The following is a 16,335-nucleotide window of genomic DNA, read 5'->3' as shown; positions in this document are numbered from 1 at the left end:
ATAAAGTCAAGAATTACAATTTTAGGTTTTTTATCCTCTATAAACTGTGGAAAATTCTGAAAGAGATGGGAATACAAGACCACCTGACCTGCCTTTTGAGAAATCTGTATGCAGGTCAGGAAGCAACAGTTAGAACTGGACATGAAACAACAGACTGGTTCCAAATAGGAAAAGGAGTACGTCAAGGCTGTATATTGTCACCCTGCTTATTTATCTTATATGCAGAATACATTATGAGAAACGCTGGACTGGAAGAACAATCTGGAATCAAGATTGCCGGGAGAAATACCAATAACCTCAGATATGCAGATGACACCACTATTATGGCAGAAAGTGAAGAGAAACTAAAAACCCTCTTTTTAGAAAGTGAGGGAGGAGAGTGAAAAAGTTGGCTTAAAGCTCAGCATTCAGAAAGCAAAGATCATGGCATCTGGTTCCATCACTTCATGGGGAATAAATGGGGAAACAGTGGAAACAGTGTCAGACTTTATTTTGGGGGGGGCTCCAAAATCACTGTGGTCATGTATGGATGTGAGAGTTGGACTGTGAAGAAGGCTGAGTGCCAAAGAAATGATGCTTTTGAACTGTGGTGTTGGAGAAGGCTCTTGAGAGTCCCTTGGACTGCAAGGAGATGCAGCAAGTCCATTCTGAAGGAGATCAGCCCTGGGATTTCTTTGGAAGAAATGATGCTAAAGCTGAAACTCCAGTACTTTGGCCACCTCATGTGAAGAATTGACTCATTGGAAAAGACCCTTATGTTGGGAGGGATTGGGGGCAGGAGGAGAAGGGGACAACAGAGGATGAGATGGCTGGATGGCATCACTGACTCGATGGACATGAGTTTGAGTGAACTCCGGGAGTTGGTGATGGACAGGGAGGCCTGGTGTTCTGCAATTCATGGGGTCCCAAAGAGTTGGACACGACTGAGCAACTGAACTGAACTGAATAAGACATGACTTAGAAAACAGTAGATGCTGAATGAATTAGAAAATATGTGCTTTAAATCCACAAGACTTTATTTTTTGGGGTCCAAAATCACTGCAGATGGTGATTGCAGCCATGAAATTAAAAGACGCTTACTCCTTGGAAGGACAATTATGACCAACCTATATAGCATATTCAAAAGCACAGACATTACTTTGCCAACAAAGGTCGTCTAGTCAAGGCTATGGTTTTTTCTGTGGTCATGTATGGATGTGAGAGTTGGAGTGTGAAGAAGGCTGAGTGCTGAAGAATTAATGCTTTTGAACTTGGTGATGGAGAAGACTCTTGAGAGTCCCTTGGACTGAAAGGAGATCCAAACAGTCCATCCTAAAGGAGATCAGTCCTGGGTGTTCACTGGAAAGACTGATGCTTAAGTTGAAACTCCAATACTTTGGCCACCTCATGCGAAGAGCTGACTCATTGGAAAAGACTGCGATGCTGGGAAGAATTGGGGGCAGGAGGAGAAGGGGACGACAGAGGATCAGATGGCTGGATGACATCACCAACTCGATGGACATGAGTTTGAGTGAACTCGGGGAGTTGGTGAAGGACAGGGAGGCCTGGCGTGCTGCAATTCATGGGGTTGCAAAGAGTCGGACAAGACTGAGCAACTGAACTGAACTGAAATTCACAAGAAGAGCCCCACTTGACTGGATATCTCACTATCTATCTTGGGTTATAAGACTTATTGCACTTCACGGCAAAAATAACTTATGAGAAAATCTCCTGATTTTAGGTAAAAAGAACTGTAGCTTAGACCTAATTTTGCAAATTAAAGCCAGTTAGGGAAGCAAGTGACACAAACTGATAAGAAAATTTCCAAATGAATTCAATATTTTAGTCATCTATTAATAAAAGAATAAAAATTGAAAATTTCTGGAAACTTTAAGAAATCAAAAGCATTTATGTACAGTGCATCCTAAAAACATATATGAAAAAGCATACCAGTGAATGAAACTTCATACACAGCACTCCATGGGAAATAAATCTAATGGTCATTTTTGAATACCAAATGCCTTGTGCACTACTTAATTGCTTGTTATTTAAAAAAAATTCAAAATCATCTTTAACAAATATTTGTTTAAGAATGTAAAATATAAAAGTATTTTGAAGAGTCTGAAATAACTAGCTATTTGCCTATCTACCTAATATGTATCTATCTAATTCAAAGACCTTTATGTTTTAAAATAAAAATATTTTCATATAACCACAGTAAAAACTATGGGCTTGGTTGACAATGATGTGTCCATATGGGTTCACAATTTGCAAAAAAAAAAAAAAAATATGTATCTATTGCATAAGAGAGACAACTTACAGCAAGTGTGAGAACATGAGCATGAGGGAATCCCTGAGCCCAAGTTCAGGCAGATCTACGGTCCCCATCTACAGCACATCCTTCATGACACTAACTCTAGAGCCGAGGACCCAGGTCCACCTTGTACTGTTTCTCCACCTCCTCAGCCTGGTTCTTATAATGCTATTTCTGACTGTTCAGGATGCCTTGGCAGGATCTGCCAATCTCCAGTCTCCTGCAGGGAGATTCTTGCAACTAGACCTGACCATGAATCCTCATGGAAAATCTGTCCTCTGTCCTTGAAGGGGTTTTTAGACTCTCCATGGAATTGAATCCCTTGTGGAAAAATAGTTTTCTGGGGGAGATTCAACTTTTGTACATTGTCCTAAAACTTCTTGTGGGTTTTCATTTGGATTCCTTTGAGGACATCTGATTTCTTGGAAAACTGGACACATAATTTCTTGGAATATTTCTCTGGGAACATCCATTGTCTTGGAATATCGAACACTCGAATCATGTTCCCTGAAGTGAACCACTTTCTCCTCAGACTCCTATTTCTCCTTGAAATCTTGAATGTATTTCAGCTTTATGTTCTCTGAGAACTACTTGTCTTTCTAAGACGGGACGATTGTCAGGCCCTGATACTCAGCTTGGGGTGTTTGGGGAAGTATTAGGGCCATAAGTTCTTTGAAAAATGGGTAAGCTTTCAGGGGCTTCTTCGATAAATTAGAAGAGTGTGTGTGTGTGTGCGTGTGCGCACATGTGTTTTGTTTTTGTGAGGAATTTTTAAATATTCCTTAATTTCCAGGAATAATTCTTAAAGTGCACAGTTTGCTCATGTTATAAAAGTTTCTAACCATTCCATTATACGCATTTCTCCAGAAGTGTCTTACAAGTAACTTTTCCCCAGTCTATCAGGGACAGAGGTATTTTGAATGTGTGGCCATCACTGAGCAGGGGACTATTCTACATGTCTTCCAGTAATTTTACAAGATCTTCTTTGGACACTGGAAACTCCGTTTCTAGAATTTGGAGCCACTTACCAGGTGCCAGTGATGTAATCACCACCCCAAGAGCATGAACATCCTCACACTAAAGATATGGCAGGTCAATTCTTACTTGAAGTTCTGTAGTGTGTGGGATGCAATGATTCTGCAGAGCAAGGGAAGGAAAATTCCTTTCCTTGTATTTGCTAAATGAGAAAATCACACCACATTTGTTATATATCAATTTTATAATCTAAGTTGACCCTTAAAAATAAAATGAAAATTGTTGCAAATCCTGAATTGAAATTTATGTTTGGATTTCAAATGCAAGATCTGTACTCTTCAGAATTCCCTTATCTCTTTAGTACATTTTCCACCCAATTTTACAAGGCTTATCCTAAATGGAACATAACAAAAAAATGAGTTATTCAATCAAGAGAGTTAGAATCAGAGATGTAATCCAGGAAAGTGAAGTAAAAACGTGAAAATGAAAAGAGAAGTGGCTGAAAGTAAAGGCCTTGGATTCTGTACCACAGAGAATGGCCTTCTGTGAATTGAAGGACCGAGGGTCCAAGAGAAGATCAGGAGATAAAATGAGATAAACAGAGAAGCTGGCCTGACATCTGTCAAAAAGAGACTGATTGTCTCAGGGAAATCTCGAAATCAACATTATAGAACAAGCGTATGTAGTAGATATTATTAACCACAAAATAATAGAATTTCCTTAAGCTGTGAATCTGCAGCTCAGTTTCCTCTCTACTCTTGACTTTATCCCTAGTACTTTATATCTGTTATGTTAGCTATCTTTGGAAAATTTTGTCAATGAAGGAATATTTTGTCTATTAAGTTCAGTTAAGTCACTCAGTAGTGTCTGACTCTTTGCAACCCCATGAACCCCAGCTACCAGGCCTCCCTGTCCATCACCAACTGCCAGAGTCCACCCAAACCCATGTCCAGTGAGTCAGTGATGTCATCCAACCCTCTAATCCTCTGTCGTCCCCTTCTCCTCCTGCCCTCAATTTTCCCAGTATCAGGGTCTTTTTAAATGACTCAGCTCTTTGCATCAGGTGGCCAAAATATTGGAGTTTCAGTTTCAACATCAGTCAACATCAATGAACACCCAGGACTGATCTGCTTTAGGACGGACTGGTTGGATCTCCTTGCAATCCAAGGGACTCTCAAGAGTCTCGTCCAACACCACAGTTCAAAAGCATCAATTCTTCAGCACTCAGCTTTTTTTTATAGTCAACTCTCATATCCATACGTGACTACTGGAAAAACCAAAGCCTTGACTAGATGGACCTTTGTTGACAAACTAATGTCTCTGCTTTTCAATATGTTGTCTACCTGTCATAACTTTCCTTCCAAGGAGTAAGTGTCTTTTAATTTCATGGCTGCAATCACCATTTGCAATGATTTTGGAGCCCCCCAAAATAAAGTCAGCCACGGTTTTCACTGTTTCCCCCTCATTTTTGCCATTAAGTAATGGGAACGGATGCCATGATCTTAATTTTCTGAATGTTGAGTTTTAAGCCAAATTTTTCATTCTCCTCTTTCACTTTCATCAACAGGCTCTTTAGTTCTTCTTCACTTTCTGCCAAAGGGTGGTATCACCTGCATATCTGAGTTTATTGACTTTTCTCCCGGCAATCTTGATTCCAGCTTGTGCTTCCTGCAGCCCTGCGTTTCTCATGATGTACTCTGCAGAGAAGATACATAAGCAAGGTCACAATATATAGCCTTGGTGTACTCCTTTTCCTATTTGGAACCAGTCTGTTGTTCAATGCCCAGTTCTAACTGTTGCTTCCTGACCTGCATACAGGTTTCTCAAGAGACAGGTCAGATGGTTTGATATTCCCATCTCTTTCAGAATTTTCCACAGTTTATTGTGTTCCACACAGTCAAAGTCTTTGGCATAGTCAGCAAAGCAGAAATACATGTTTTTGTGAAACTCTGTTGCTTTTCTGATGATCCAGCAGATGTTGGCAATTTGATCTCTGGTTCCTCTGCCTTTTCTAATACCAGCTTGAAAATCTGGAATTTCACAGTTCACGTATTGCTGAAGCCCGGCTTGGAGATCTATGATCATTAGTTTACCAGTGTGTGAAATAAGTGCAATTGTGCAGTAGTTTGAGCATTGTTTGGCATTGCCTTTCTTTGGGGTTGGAATGAAAGCTGAACTTTTCCTGTCCTGTGGCAGGAGTTTTCCAAATTTGATGACATATTGAGTACAGCACTTTCACAGCATCATCTTTTAGGATTTGAAATAGCTCAACTGGAATTCCATCACCTCCACTAGCTTTGTTCATAGTGATAATTCTGAAGGCCCACTGGACTTCACATTCCAGGATATCTGGCTCTCCGTGAGTGATCACACCATCATGATTTTCTGGGGCTTTTGTCTATATGAATTATTTAATTCATGTGTTTCTTCACTGACTGACCTAACAGTTCTATATGTTCTGTTCTGAGTACTGCACGGAGAGTGGGAATGTAACAATAATATGAAATAAGATGAGAACTATCTGAACTGTCACAGGAATTTCCCTCAAGTAGTAAAAATATTTACTAACTTGAGAAAAGTTTGCTGAAGAGTGTGATGAGATGGTATATGCTGAGAGTGAGTAAATGGTACTGGGCATTGGTTCCTTTTGGAGGTCACGCACATGTCCCACAATGAGACAGTCCTGGTTTTATAATTTTGTATAGTTCTAAAAACCATTGATTATGTAGTTTAAAAGTAGTGATCTTTATGGTATATAAATGTAGTTTAAAATAATCCTTATTTTAAAAAGAAAAGCCATTGACTATATTCTATGAAATACTCCATAATAAATGTTTATTAAAATTTAATGAACAGATTTATGCATACAACACGTTTATGCCATTTTATAAACATACACTCACTATGTTACATTAAATAACAATGTGCTGATGGACACAGTCAGGTATCCTGCGGCCTCCCATGAAGTGAAGGGCAGCAATATCCCCAGAAAAGAAGCCCCAGTAATGGTCCAAAAAATGGACAATTCATGGAGATTTAAGGCAAAAGAAAGGTATCATAGGGGAGGAGAAGGCAGAAGGAAGGAAACTATATATGAGGGAACTTCTGAAAACATCATAGAAGCTCACAGTTCCATTGTCATAATCCAAAAACACGCCAATCTTACCCAGAGGCCTTTTCACAAACTGCACTAAGGGTGGGGAGGTGGTGGACAGAATATACTGACTGTTCACCTTTGTAGAACGCAGAAAAAATGCTTCTTCAGCACCAATACTGATACTGGTATCACTTGTGAAGATGCTTTTACAGACCCCCAGAACCCAGCTGGAAGACTGGGCCACGTCCAGCTCCCAGTAATGCCTCCCGGAGGTGAAGCCCCAAGCTCCCCAGGACACAACACACGACCTGCCCTGGGGCTGTCTGGACACGATGGGGTGATCATCCTCAAACAGCGCACTTCCATCATCGAGGATCGCATGGTGAACGATCGTTGTCAGACTCAGAACATTATCCACTGTAGAAAGAGTAAAAACTGTGTTAGCCAGTTGAATTTCCATGTCTCTGAGAGGCAGAGGCTTTCTAGACAATAAGCTTTTTAATTTTCCTTCTCCAAGGAAATCAAAACAAAGACAGCAAAGGGAGTTAGAGTGACTCTTCTCTGAAGAATAAAAGTTATTACTATCTCTGTGGCATACAGAAGTACATCAAATCAAAGAGAAAATTAAAAAAAGACATATATCATGAACTGGGTGAAGTCTGACTTAGGTCAATCTCTTCAAAGTTTACTTTAGGATTCACCTAAAAGCATTGATTCTTATATTAGAAAACTTTTCTTGTGTCCTTTGTACTTAATACTATGGAAACTGCAGATGGCACTTTGTTATCACATGGACACTTATGGGGGTGTAATCTGTACCTATTACATTTTCAAAGGTCAAAAGAATTGATAGAAATCCATCTGTGAATAATTTGGAAGCTTCAAAAAAGATATTTTAACTGACAGTGTTCATGCATCCTTTGCCTTAAAGTTGTTGTAAGATTGAGAGCATTATAATTCTTCTACCAAAGCCCATTTCAATTTTTCTGTCATTTATTCCTAATTTTAGAAATGATAAATCTTCTTTGTACAATGTGTAATAAATGTAGCTGTAATGAAGTGAAACTGAAAGAGTTAGTCCTTCAGTCCTGTTTTACTCTTTGCGACCATGTGGACTGTGTGTAGCCCACCAGGCTCATCTTTCCATGGAATTGTCCAGGCAGGAATACTGGAGTGGATTTCCATTCCCTTCTCCAGGGACCTTCCCAACCCAAGGCTCCAACCTGGGTCTCCTGCATCGCAGGCAGACTCTTTATCATCTGAGCCACCAGGAAAGCCCATACAGTAAATTAAAAGCAGCAGTGATGGATTTAAGCTCAAGAGTGAAATAAACTGAGTAAACAACATATTGATGGTCACTCACAGAACCAAATATTCTGTCTCTATAATCACAGTAACAACCTGGTTGTTCTCCCTTTGCTCATCCTATGTCATATATATATATATGTGTGTGTGTGTGTGTGTGTGTGTGTGTGTATCTGGTTTTGCATTTTCAGGAAATTACAGGTGGCAAACATCAGACTTGGTGTTTATAATGTGACTATAGAGGCAACAAAAGAGTCTGAAATGCAGTATTTGGATGCAGTCTCAGAATCCACAGAATCATCTGTTCATTTCCAAGGCAAGCCATTCAATATCACAGTAATCCAACTCTATGCCTCAACCAGTAATGATGCAGAAAATGAAGTTGAACAGTTCTAGGAAGACCTACAAGACCTTCTAGAACTAACACCCAAAAAAGATGTCGTTTTCATTATAGGGGACTGGAATAAAAAAATAGGAAATCAACGAATACCTGGAGTAACAGGCAAATTTGGCCTTGGAGTACAGAATGAAGCAGGGCAAAGGCTAACAGAGTTTTGCCAAGAGAACGCACTGGTCATAGCAAACACCCTCTTCTAACAACATGTGAGAAGATTCTATACATAGATCACCAGATGGTCAATTTCAAAATCAGATTGATTATATTCTTTGCAGCCAATAATGGAGAAGCTTTACACAGTCAGTAAAATCAAGACCGAGAGGTGAGTGTGGTGCAGACCATGAAATCCTTATTGCCAAATTCAGACTTAAATTGAAGAAAGTAGGGAAAACCATGAGACCATTCAGGTATGACCTAAATCAAATCCCTTGTGACTATGCAGTGGAAGTGAGAAATAGATTCAGGGGATTAGATCTGATATAGAGAATGCCTGAAGAACTATGGACAGAGGTTCATGACACTGTACAGGAGGCAGTGATCAAGACCATCCCCAAGAAAAAGAAAAGCAAAAAGGTATATTGTTGTCTGAGGAGGCTTTATAAATAATGGTGAAAAGATGAGTACATAAAGGAAAAGGAGAAAAGGAAAAATATGCCCATTTGAATGTAGAGTTCCAAAGAATAGCAAGGAGAGATAAGAAAACCTTCCTCAGCAATCAATGCAAAGAAATAGAGGAAAACAATAGAATGGGAAAGACTAGAGATCTCTTCAAGAAAATTAGAGATACCAACAGAATATTTCAGGCAAAAATGGGCACAATAAAGGACAGAAATGGTATGGACCTAACAGAAGCAGAAGATAATAAGAAGAGGAGGCAAGAATACACAAGAGAACTATACAAAAAAGATGTTCATGACCCAAATAACCACGATGGTGTGATCACTCACCTAGAGCCTGACATCATGGAATGCAAAGTCAAACGGGCCTTAGGAAGCATCACTATGAACAAAGCTAGTGGAGGTGATGGACTTCAGTTGAGCTATTTGATCCTAAAAGATGATGCTGTGAAAGTGCTTTACTCTATATATCAACAAATTTGGAAAACTCAGCAGTAGCCACAGGACTGGAAAAGGTCAGTTTTCATTCCAATCCCTTAGAAAGGCAATGCCAAAGAATGCTCAAACTATTGCACAACTGCACTCATCTCAAATGCGAGTAAAGTAATGCTCAAAATTCTCCAACCCAGGCTTCAACAGTACTTGAACCCTGAACTTCCAGATGTTCAAGCTGCATTTTGAAAAGCCAGAGGAACCAGAGATCAAATTACCAACATCTGCTGGATCATAAGAAAAAAAAGAGAGAGTTCCAGAAAAACATCTATTTCTGCTTCATTGAATACACAAAGCCTTTGAATGTGTGGATCACATCAAGCTGTGGAAAATTCTAAAGAGATGGGAATACAAGACCACCTGTCTCCTGAGAAATCTGCATACAGGTCAAGAAGCAACAGTTAGAACTGGACATGGAACAACAGACTGTTTCCAAATCAAGAAAGGCATAAGTCAAGGCTGTATATTATCACCCTGCTTATCTAACTTAAATTCAGAGTACGTCATGAGAAATGCTTGACTGGATGAAGCCCAAGCTGGAATAATGACAGTTGGGAGAAATATAAATAATCTCAGATATGCAGATGATACCACCCTTATGGCAGAAAGTGAAGAAGAACTAAAGAGCCTCTTGATGAAAGTGAAGGAAGAGGGTGAAAAAGTTGGGTTAAAATCAATGTTCAGAAAACTAAGATCATGGCATCTGGTCCCATCACTTCATGGGAAATAGATGGGGAAACAACAAAAAAGTGATAGACTATTGGGGGGGGGAGTGGTCCAAAGTCACTGCCAGTGGTGACTGCAGCCATGGAATTAAAAGATGCTTGCTCCTTGGAAGAAAATTTATGACCAAACTAAACAGCATATTAAAAAGCAGAGACATTACTTTGCTTACAAAGATCCATCTAGTCAAAGCTATGGTTTTTCCAGTAGTCATGTATGGATGTGAGACTTGGACTATAAAGAAAGGTGAGCATGGAAGTATTGATGTTTTTGAACTATGGTGTTGGAGAAGACTGTTGAGAGTCCCTTTGAAATCAAGGAGATCCAGCCAGTCCATCCTAGAGGAAATTGGTCCTAAATATTCACTGGAAGGACTGATGCTAAGGCTGAAACTCCAATACTTTGGCACCTGATGTGATGAACTCACTCATTTTAAAAGTCCCTGATGCTAGGAAATACTGAAGGTGGGAGGAGAAGGGAACGACAGAGGATGAGATGGTTGGGTGGCATCACTGGTTCAGTGGACATGAGTTTGAGTAAACTCCAGGAGTTGGTGATGGACGGGGAAGCCTGGCGTGCTGCAGTCCATGGGATCACAAAGAGTCAGACAAGACTGAGAGACTGAACTGAACTGAAAGAGGTAGAAAAGATGTTAGCAACTTCAAGGATTTATGCACCACCTTCATAACCAAAAAAGAAAAAAAAAAGAAATAAAATGAAAATGAAAGAAGGGTTGTTCCCAAGAAGCTCTAATGAAATGTAGTCCTGATCACCAAAAGGCTGACTCTTACCTCTGAAGTTGTTCAGCATGTGTAGAAATCCAGAGACAGGCCAGGAAGGGAGCTCTGGGTTCACAGGCTGAGGCTTCTGTATCTGTGCCAGATGAGTCCTGTACAAAGGACATCGATTCCATGTCAAGACCAATGGCTAATCACACAAGCATGGCAAAACAGCAGACTTTACCACAGGATCCCATATGTTCTTAGGATTCTCCTACTTTTGGTGATTTGCATATATAATATATTCTACTCATTTGAGAATATAAAAATGTTGCCATATATTTTACTAAATAGAAATTTCATCAAATTTCATTTTCCCCATTTTTCTCAGACAATATTCCAAATTTGCACTCACTAAACTTCATTCCCTTCCTCAATTCCATCGATTCAAAGATCCTGGGTATTTTACAGAGAGCAAAAAATTCAGGCTAAGCCTGTGAGACTTCACTCACAAAGCAGTCATCAAGGACGCATTCTGTGTCTAAACAGAAGTGCTCACTGACCAGAAATGTTTACTCTTGTCAGTCCAGCAAAGTGACTCAGGTCCAACCTGGCTGTCCTTGTCCTGAACGTCTCACTTAGAAGTGGGCAGCAGAAAGGTGCTCCGTGTGATGCAGGGCGCTTGCTGTGATGGAACAGGCTGAGTCACTGCTACTCAGTATTAATAAAATCACAGTCTCTTGTCATGGTAGGGAATATGCCTCTTTCATGCCTTTTTCACCCTTCAATTCACTAGGATAGGTGCTTCCTCTGTTATGTCTTAGAAAAATCCCTCACTAAGTTTTATTATGGTCAAGCTGGAGAGAATGGGTTGAGTAGGTGGAACAAAGCCCAGAATGTCAGCAGGTTTTCAGATATATTTGATTTCAGTCAAATGACAAGGAAACTACTGAGATCAAGGGTCAGAAACCCTTGAAATTCTTTTGAAATAAAATAGAAAATGGCCAAAAAGACAATGTTGGTAATCCATATGCTAGGGTTCTGTACTTGTGGATTCACACATGCATTCAATCTGTACATTCTGGGCTATGTATTTGCTTATTTATTCCTTTATTTTATAATAGGATCAGAGCTACTATTCTAACTATATTTCATATACAGTGCATACCAGTCAATCCCAAATTCCCAGTGTAAACTTCCTTCCCCTTTGCTTTTGTTCTGAGTGGAAAAAATTCACAAAACATTCCAGAAACTTCCAAAAATGTAAAAATTGAAAATGCCACATACCAGGGAATGACTTATGTAGCATTTACTTTATACTGTATATGTTGTAAAGTTGTCTAGAGATGACAAAGTGTACAGGAGCATGTGGATTAGTTATCTGTGAATAACATGGTATTATGTATAAAAGATCCTGTCCTGGGATTTAGATATGGGGGAGGACCTGAAATCAATCCCCAGGTCCCAAGCAAGAACTGTGGGTCCACGTCATCAAAAAGACAAAAATGTTTCAGAAATCAAAAATCATTAGTGTATACTCACATTTTCAGCACATTTTCCAAGCCCTGCAAAGGAAAAAAAAAATCATGTTAATCATTAGAGTTCTGTTTCCATCTCCTTTTCCTATTCTTGTTTCATAATAAGACATGGTTTTCTAAATCTAAGTAACACTCAGAAGCAATCTTCATAACAGACCCTAACCTAAGACATGATGGGCTTCCTCAGGTCTCATTAAGGAAGGAAAGGGGGCAGGAAGGGTCTGCACAATGCTGCAGCAACATCTAGGTTTCCAGTGTCACTCACTGCCCACTGCTGTCTTCAGGAAGCGATCTCACCATTTATGGTAACAATTAAGGTAAAGCAGACAATTGCATAAAAAGAACCATTGGTTGCATTAAAATTGATACCAGTTCTAAATATCTTGTCTGTATGACAGTAAGAACCTCAGTGTCTTCAGGAAGAGTGGATAACAGAGAGTGCAAGGAGATCCAACGAGTCCATTCTGAACGAGATCGGCCCTGGGATTTCTTTGGAAGGAATGATGCTAAAGTTGAAACTCCAGTACTTTGGCCACCTCATCTGAAGAGTTGACTTATTGGAAAAGATTCTGATGCTGGGAAGGATTGGGGACAGGAGGAGAAGGGGACAACAGAGGATGAGATGGCATCACTGACTCGATGGACTCATCGAGTCTCAGTGAACTCTGGGAGGTGGTGATGGACAGGGAGGCTTGGCGTGCTGTGATTCATGGGGTCGAAAAGAATCGGACATGACTGAGCGACTGATCTGATCTGATCTGATCCTGAGATTTACTCCAAGAAAATTAACTTTCCTATGGTCACAGAATCTTGCTGATTGTGTCTGTCTGTGATTGTATCTGTCTGAATAGGTAATATTTCAGTGTTACAGCACTCGTCTAGAAGAGTGTTTCTCTCTCTGAGGATGGACCCTCCTTTCTCACCTGGAGCAGCTCCATGTCTGGCTTGTGGCACATCTCAGTCAGCTCTTTGTACATTTCTTTCAGACTTTCTCTGTACTGAGACATTCTGAACACACTCTCCTTGAGTTCTTCACAAATCTCTTTGGCTTCTCGCTCCAGGGCTTCCAGATGCAGTTGCTCCTCCTCCCGGAGCAACAGAAGCATCCTCTGATATTCAAGCTTGATCATCACCTTCCTTAAGGCCACATAGTCCTGCAGAGATAGTGGATCCAAAGCATTACGTATGTTCACATTCAAAAGAAAACTCCAAATATTATTTCCTTAGTGTCATCAAGGAAGTTCCTGACAAACTGCCACATGCATTCAAAGAGTCTTGAATATTTTCAGGTCCCTATTGCCCATGCTTTCTCTGAATTCCTAATCTCTTTCCCTGTTTAAATCAAGTCATCTGAGGCACCCCAGGCTGTCTCCCAAGGAAGATTCTTCCGGGTTCTTACTCCATCAGTTATTTCCTCTCCGACCTGAGTCTTGTTTTTTTCTTGTTCCTTTCTCTGATTCTTCTAAATATTCTTTCATGAAGTAAACCTCATTTTGAATATATGTATTTTCTTTTTTCCTGCATGCTGACCCTCTTCAGTCGTGCACAACTCTTTGTGACCTTGTGGACTATAGTTCACCAGGCTCCTCTGTCCATGGGATTCTCCAGGCAGGAATACTGGGGTGGGATGCTATTTCCTCCTCCAGGGCATCTTCCCAACCCAGGGATGTAATCCAGGTCTGTTGTGGCGCCCACACTGCAGGCAGCTTCTTTACCCCTGAGCCATCAGTTTTCCTCTAGGTATGACTCTCTTCCTCTCTTCTCCTTCACAGTCACAGTTAGTGCAATGCGTCTTATACCCCATGTCTGAAAAGGCTTATTCCAATCTTTAAAATGTGGCCTTGGAATACATTTCATGCCTTGATCTTCGAATATACTAGCATTCTTTGAACTAGCATATATTAGCCTGTTCTCATTCCAATTACTGATCAGTCATTTGAAACCACTCCTCCAGGGAAGAGACCAGTAGCCTTTCACAGGAACCTAAAAAAAAATCTAAGGTAAAATTATATCAATATTTATACAAATAAATAGGAACATTTTTATTCTTACCTCAAAGGACTGAGTTGTGTTAGCTTCCTGATTCAGACAGATTTGGATTTCTTCTCTCATTTTCCATAAAGAGCTCATTCTCTTCAGGAGTTTCTCCTGCAAAATACCCACAGGATTTAGTGACACAGAAGATGACACTGTAAATTTAATCCCCTTATTCATGAGGAAAGGCATTTATTAGTTACACAGAAAACTTGACTTAGGAGGCTGTTGTCAGAATTTTCCACATTAATTTGATGCCAATATTTGAATATCAAGGAATAGAACTGTATACTAGAGAACTGGGGGGACTTTACAGATAATAGAATCCATGTCCCATGATACTTGGACTCAGACTCTAATAGCCTGAGTAAGAAAGCCTCAAGCTCCCATCAGAAGCCTGTGTCCCTGGTGCCACTCGCCCCGGGATGCTGCATTTCCACACGTGTGGACAATTGGGCAACAACACTGAGAGGACACATTATATGTGAGGATCCACATTCAGAAATCCCACCTCCACTATCTCCATCCCCAGCACCATCATAGCATCCTCATCTTCCTCTCTGACTTAGGAGCCTCTGGATCCCAAACTGCTCGAGAGGCATCACCTACCCGGGATTCCTCAGCAGCCCTGTGTATTGGACTGTGGCTGTGAGCTGCGTGCTCGGGGCGTTCAGAGCAGGGCCCACAGAGCAGGGTCTGGTCAGCCTCACAGAAGAGGCCTTTGGCTTCCTGGTGTGTCACACAGATCTGCTCCTCAGAGCTGTGGTCGTGGTCAGCTCTGGCCTGTCTGGCAAGGGAAGCCAGCCTCTTGAGGGCAATGTTGGTTTTGAAATCGGGCCTCTCTGATATTCCCCTGCACTCCGGGCACCTCCTTGGTGTCTGGCCTTCTTCCCAGCAAAGGCTCAGACAGGGACGGCAGAAGCTGTGCCCACAGTCTATGGTGACAGGGTCCAGGAAGCAGTTCATGCAGATGGAGCAGGTGAGTTCCCTCTGGAAGACCTGCAGTGTGTCTGAATCCATGTTTCTGAAAATTAAAGAAAGAAATAAGAGAGGGTAAGAGAAAAAGTCTTTCTTCTGCCCTCATCGGGAAAAATAAATCCTTTGGACAAAGTCCTGTCTTGAACTCTAATTTCCCTATTTGCTTACCTCCCCAGAACAAACCTAGAAATGGTGACTGCATACACCTTGGATTTACTATTATACAAAAGATGAAATACAGTAAGAGTCCTTAGCAACTTTTTTGTTCCAAATAAACCAGGATTCCAATCATACTAAAATTATTAATACATGGAGAAGCTTAAAGATTAGTGTGAGTGTGCTCCCTCCTGTCTGACTCGTTGCTACACCATGGACCATAGCCCACCAGACTCCTCTGCCCTTGGGATTTCCCAGGCGAGAATCCTGGAAAGGGTTGCCTTTCCCTTCTCCAAGGGCTCTTCCCAACTCAGCGGCTGAACCCATGTTTCCTGCGTCTTCTGCATTGGCGGGTGGACTCTTTACCACAGAACTCCCTGGAAGTCCTTAAAGATTAGAATGGAGGGTAAGTGTTGGGATGACTTCAGAGTTACTTTTATTAGCTGACTCTGACAGAAGTACACACAGAACCTCAGTCTGTCTCTCTCTCGACCTCCACGACTCCCTGACTGGAAGCTACACTAGCACACCCTTCCTTTTTCTCCTCATGGCCTCAGTTCCTTCCATCATCAAAGTGACAGAAGTGCTTTTCTAAAGATAAAGAAATTTGTTTACAAAGAACTTAAACTTCATACAATCAATGTTGGCTTTAATCTGATGTCCTAAAGAGTTCAGAGCTTGCTTCCAGCTTAAATAACAAAACTGCTCCTTTCAAGACAAATAGAAGAAAAAAAAAATGTCACTTCTAACTCAGGAAAGCAAGTTTTCCCGGAGTCGGTTCATATCATCATAGCATGTCATATTTTGAACTGGTGAATGTTCAGGTATCACAATAATCAGGAAACAATAGTCAGCATGAATATAATCATTTGTAGACTGATAGCATCAAGGACCATGATACTATTTAAACAATAATAGGAGAACTTAATATGTGTTGCCTAGTATTTCTCAGCATTGAATTAAATCATTTTCTATAGATTAACTGCTTTCATCATCTCAACAATATTTACT

The 16,335-nt window shown here is 40.6% G+C and overlaps 1 protein-coding gene across 1 annotated transcript; it reads right to left on the bottom strand.

Moving 5' to 3' along the window:
• Window positions 1-6,286: 6,286 nt before the first annotated feature.
• On the bottom strand, window positions 6,287-15,871 carry LOC786377 (tripartite motif-containing protein 64). Its single transcript, XM_059883070.1, has 5 exons — window positions 14,800-15,871; window positions 14,209-14,304; window positions 13,080-13,310; window positions 10,648-10,826; window positions 6,287-6,829 (listed from the first exon to the last, which is right to left on the bottom strand). Exons 1-5 carry the CDS (start codon window positions 15,208-15,210, stop codon window positions 6,295-6,297), a joined length of 1,452 nt encoding a protein of 483 aa, XP_059739053.1. The 5' UTR covers window positions 15,211-15,871; the 3' UTR covers window positions 6,287-6,294.
• Window positions 15,872-16,335: the final 464 nt, after the last annotated feature.

The sequence above is a fragment of the Bos taurus genome, chromosome 29, assembly GCF_002263795.3.
Source record: "Bos taurus isolate L1 Dominette 01449 registration number 42190680 breed Hereford chromosome 29, ARS-UCD2.0, whole genome shotgun sequence".
Taxonomy (NCBI): Eukaryota; Metazoa; Chordata; class Mammalia; order Artiodactyla; family Bovidae; genus Bos; species Bos taurus.
Note: the sequence above shows the minus strand (reverse complement) of the source record. Positions and strands in the feature narration are given on the sequence as shown.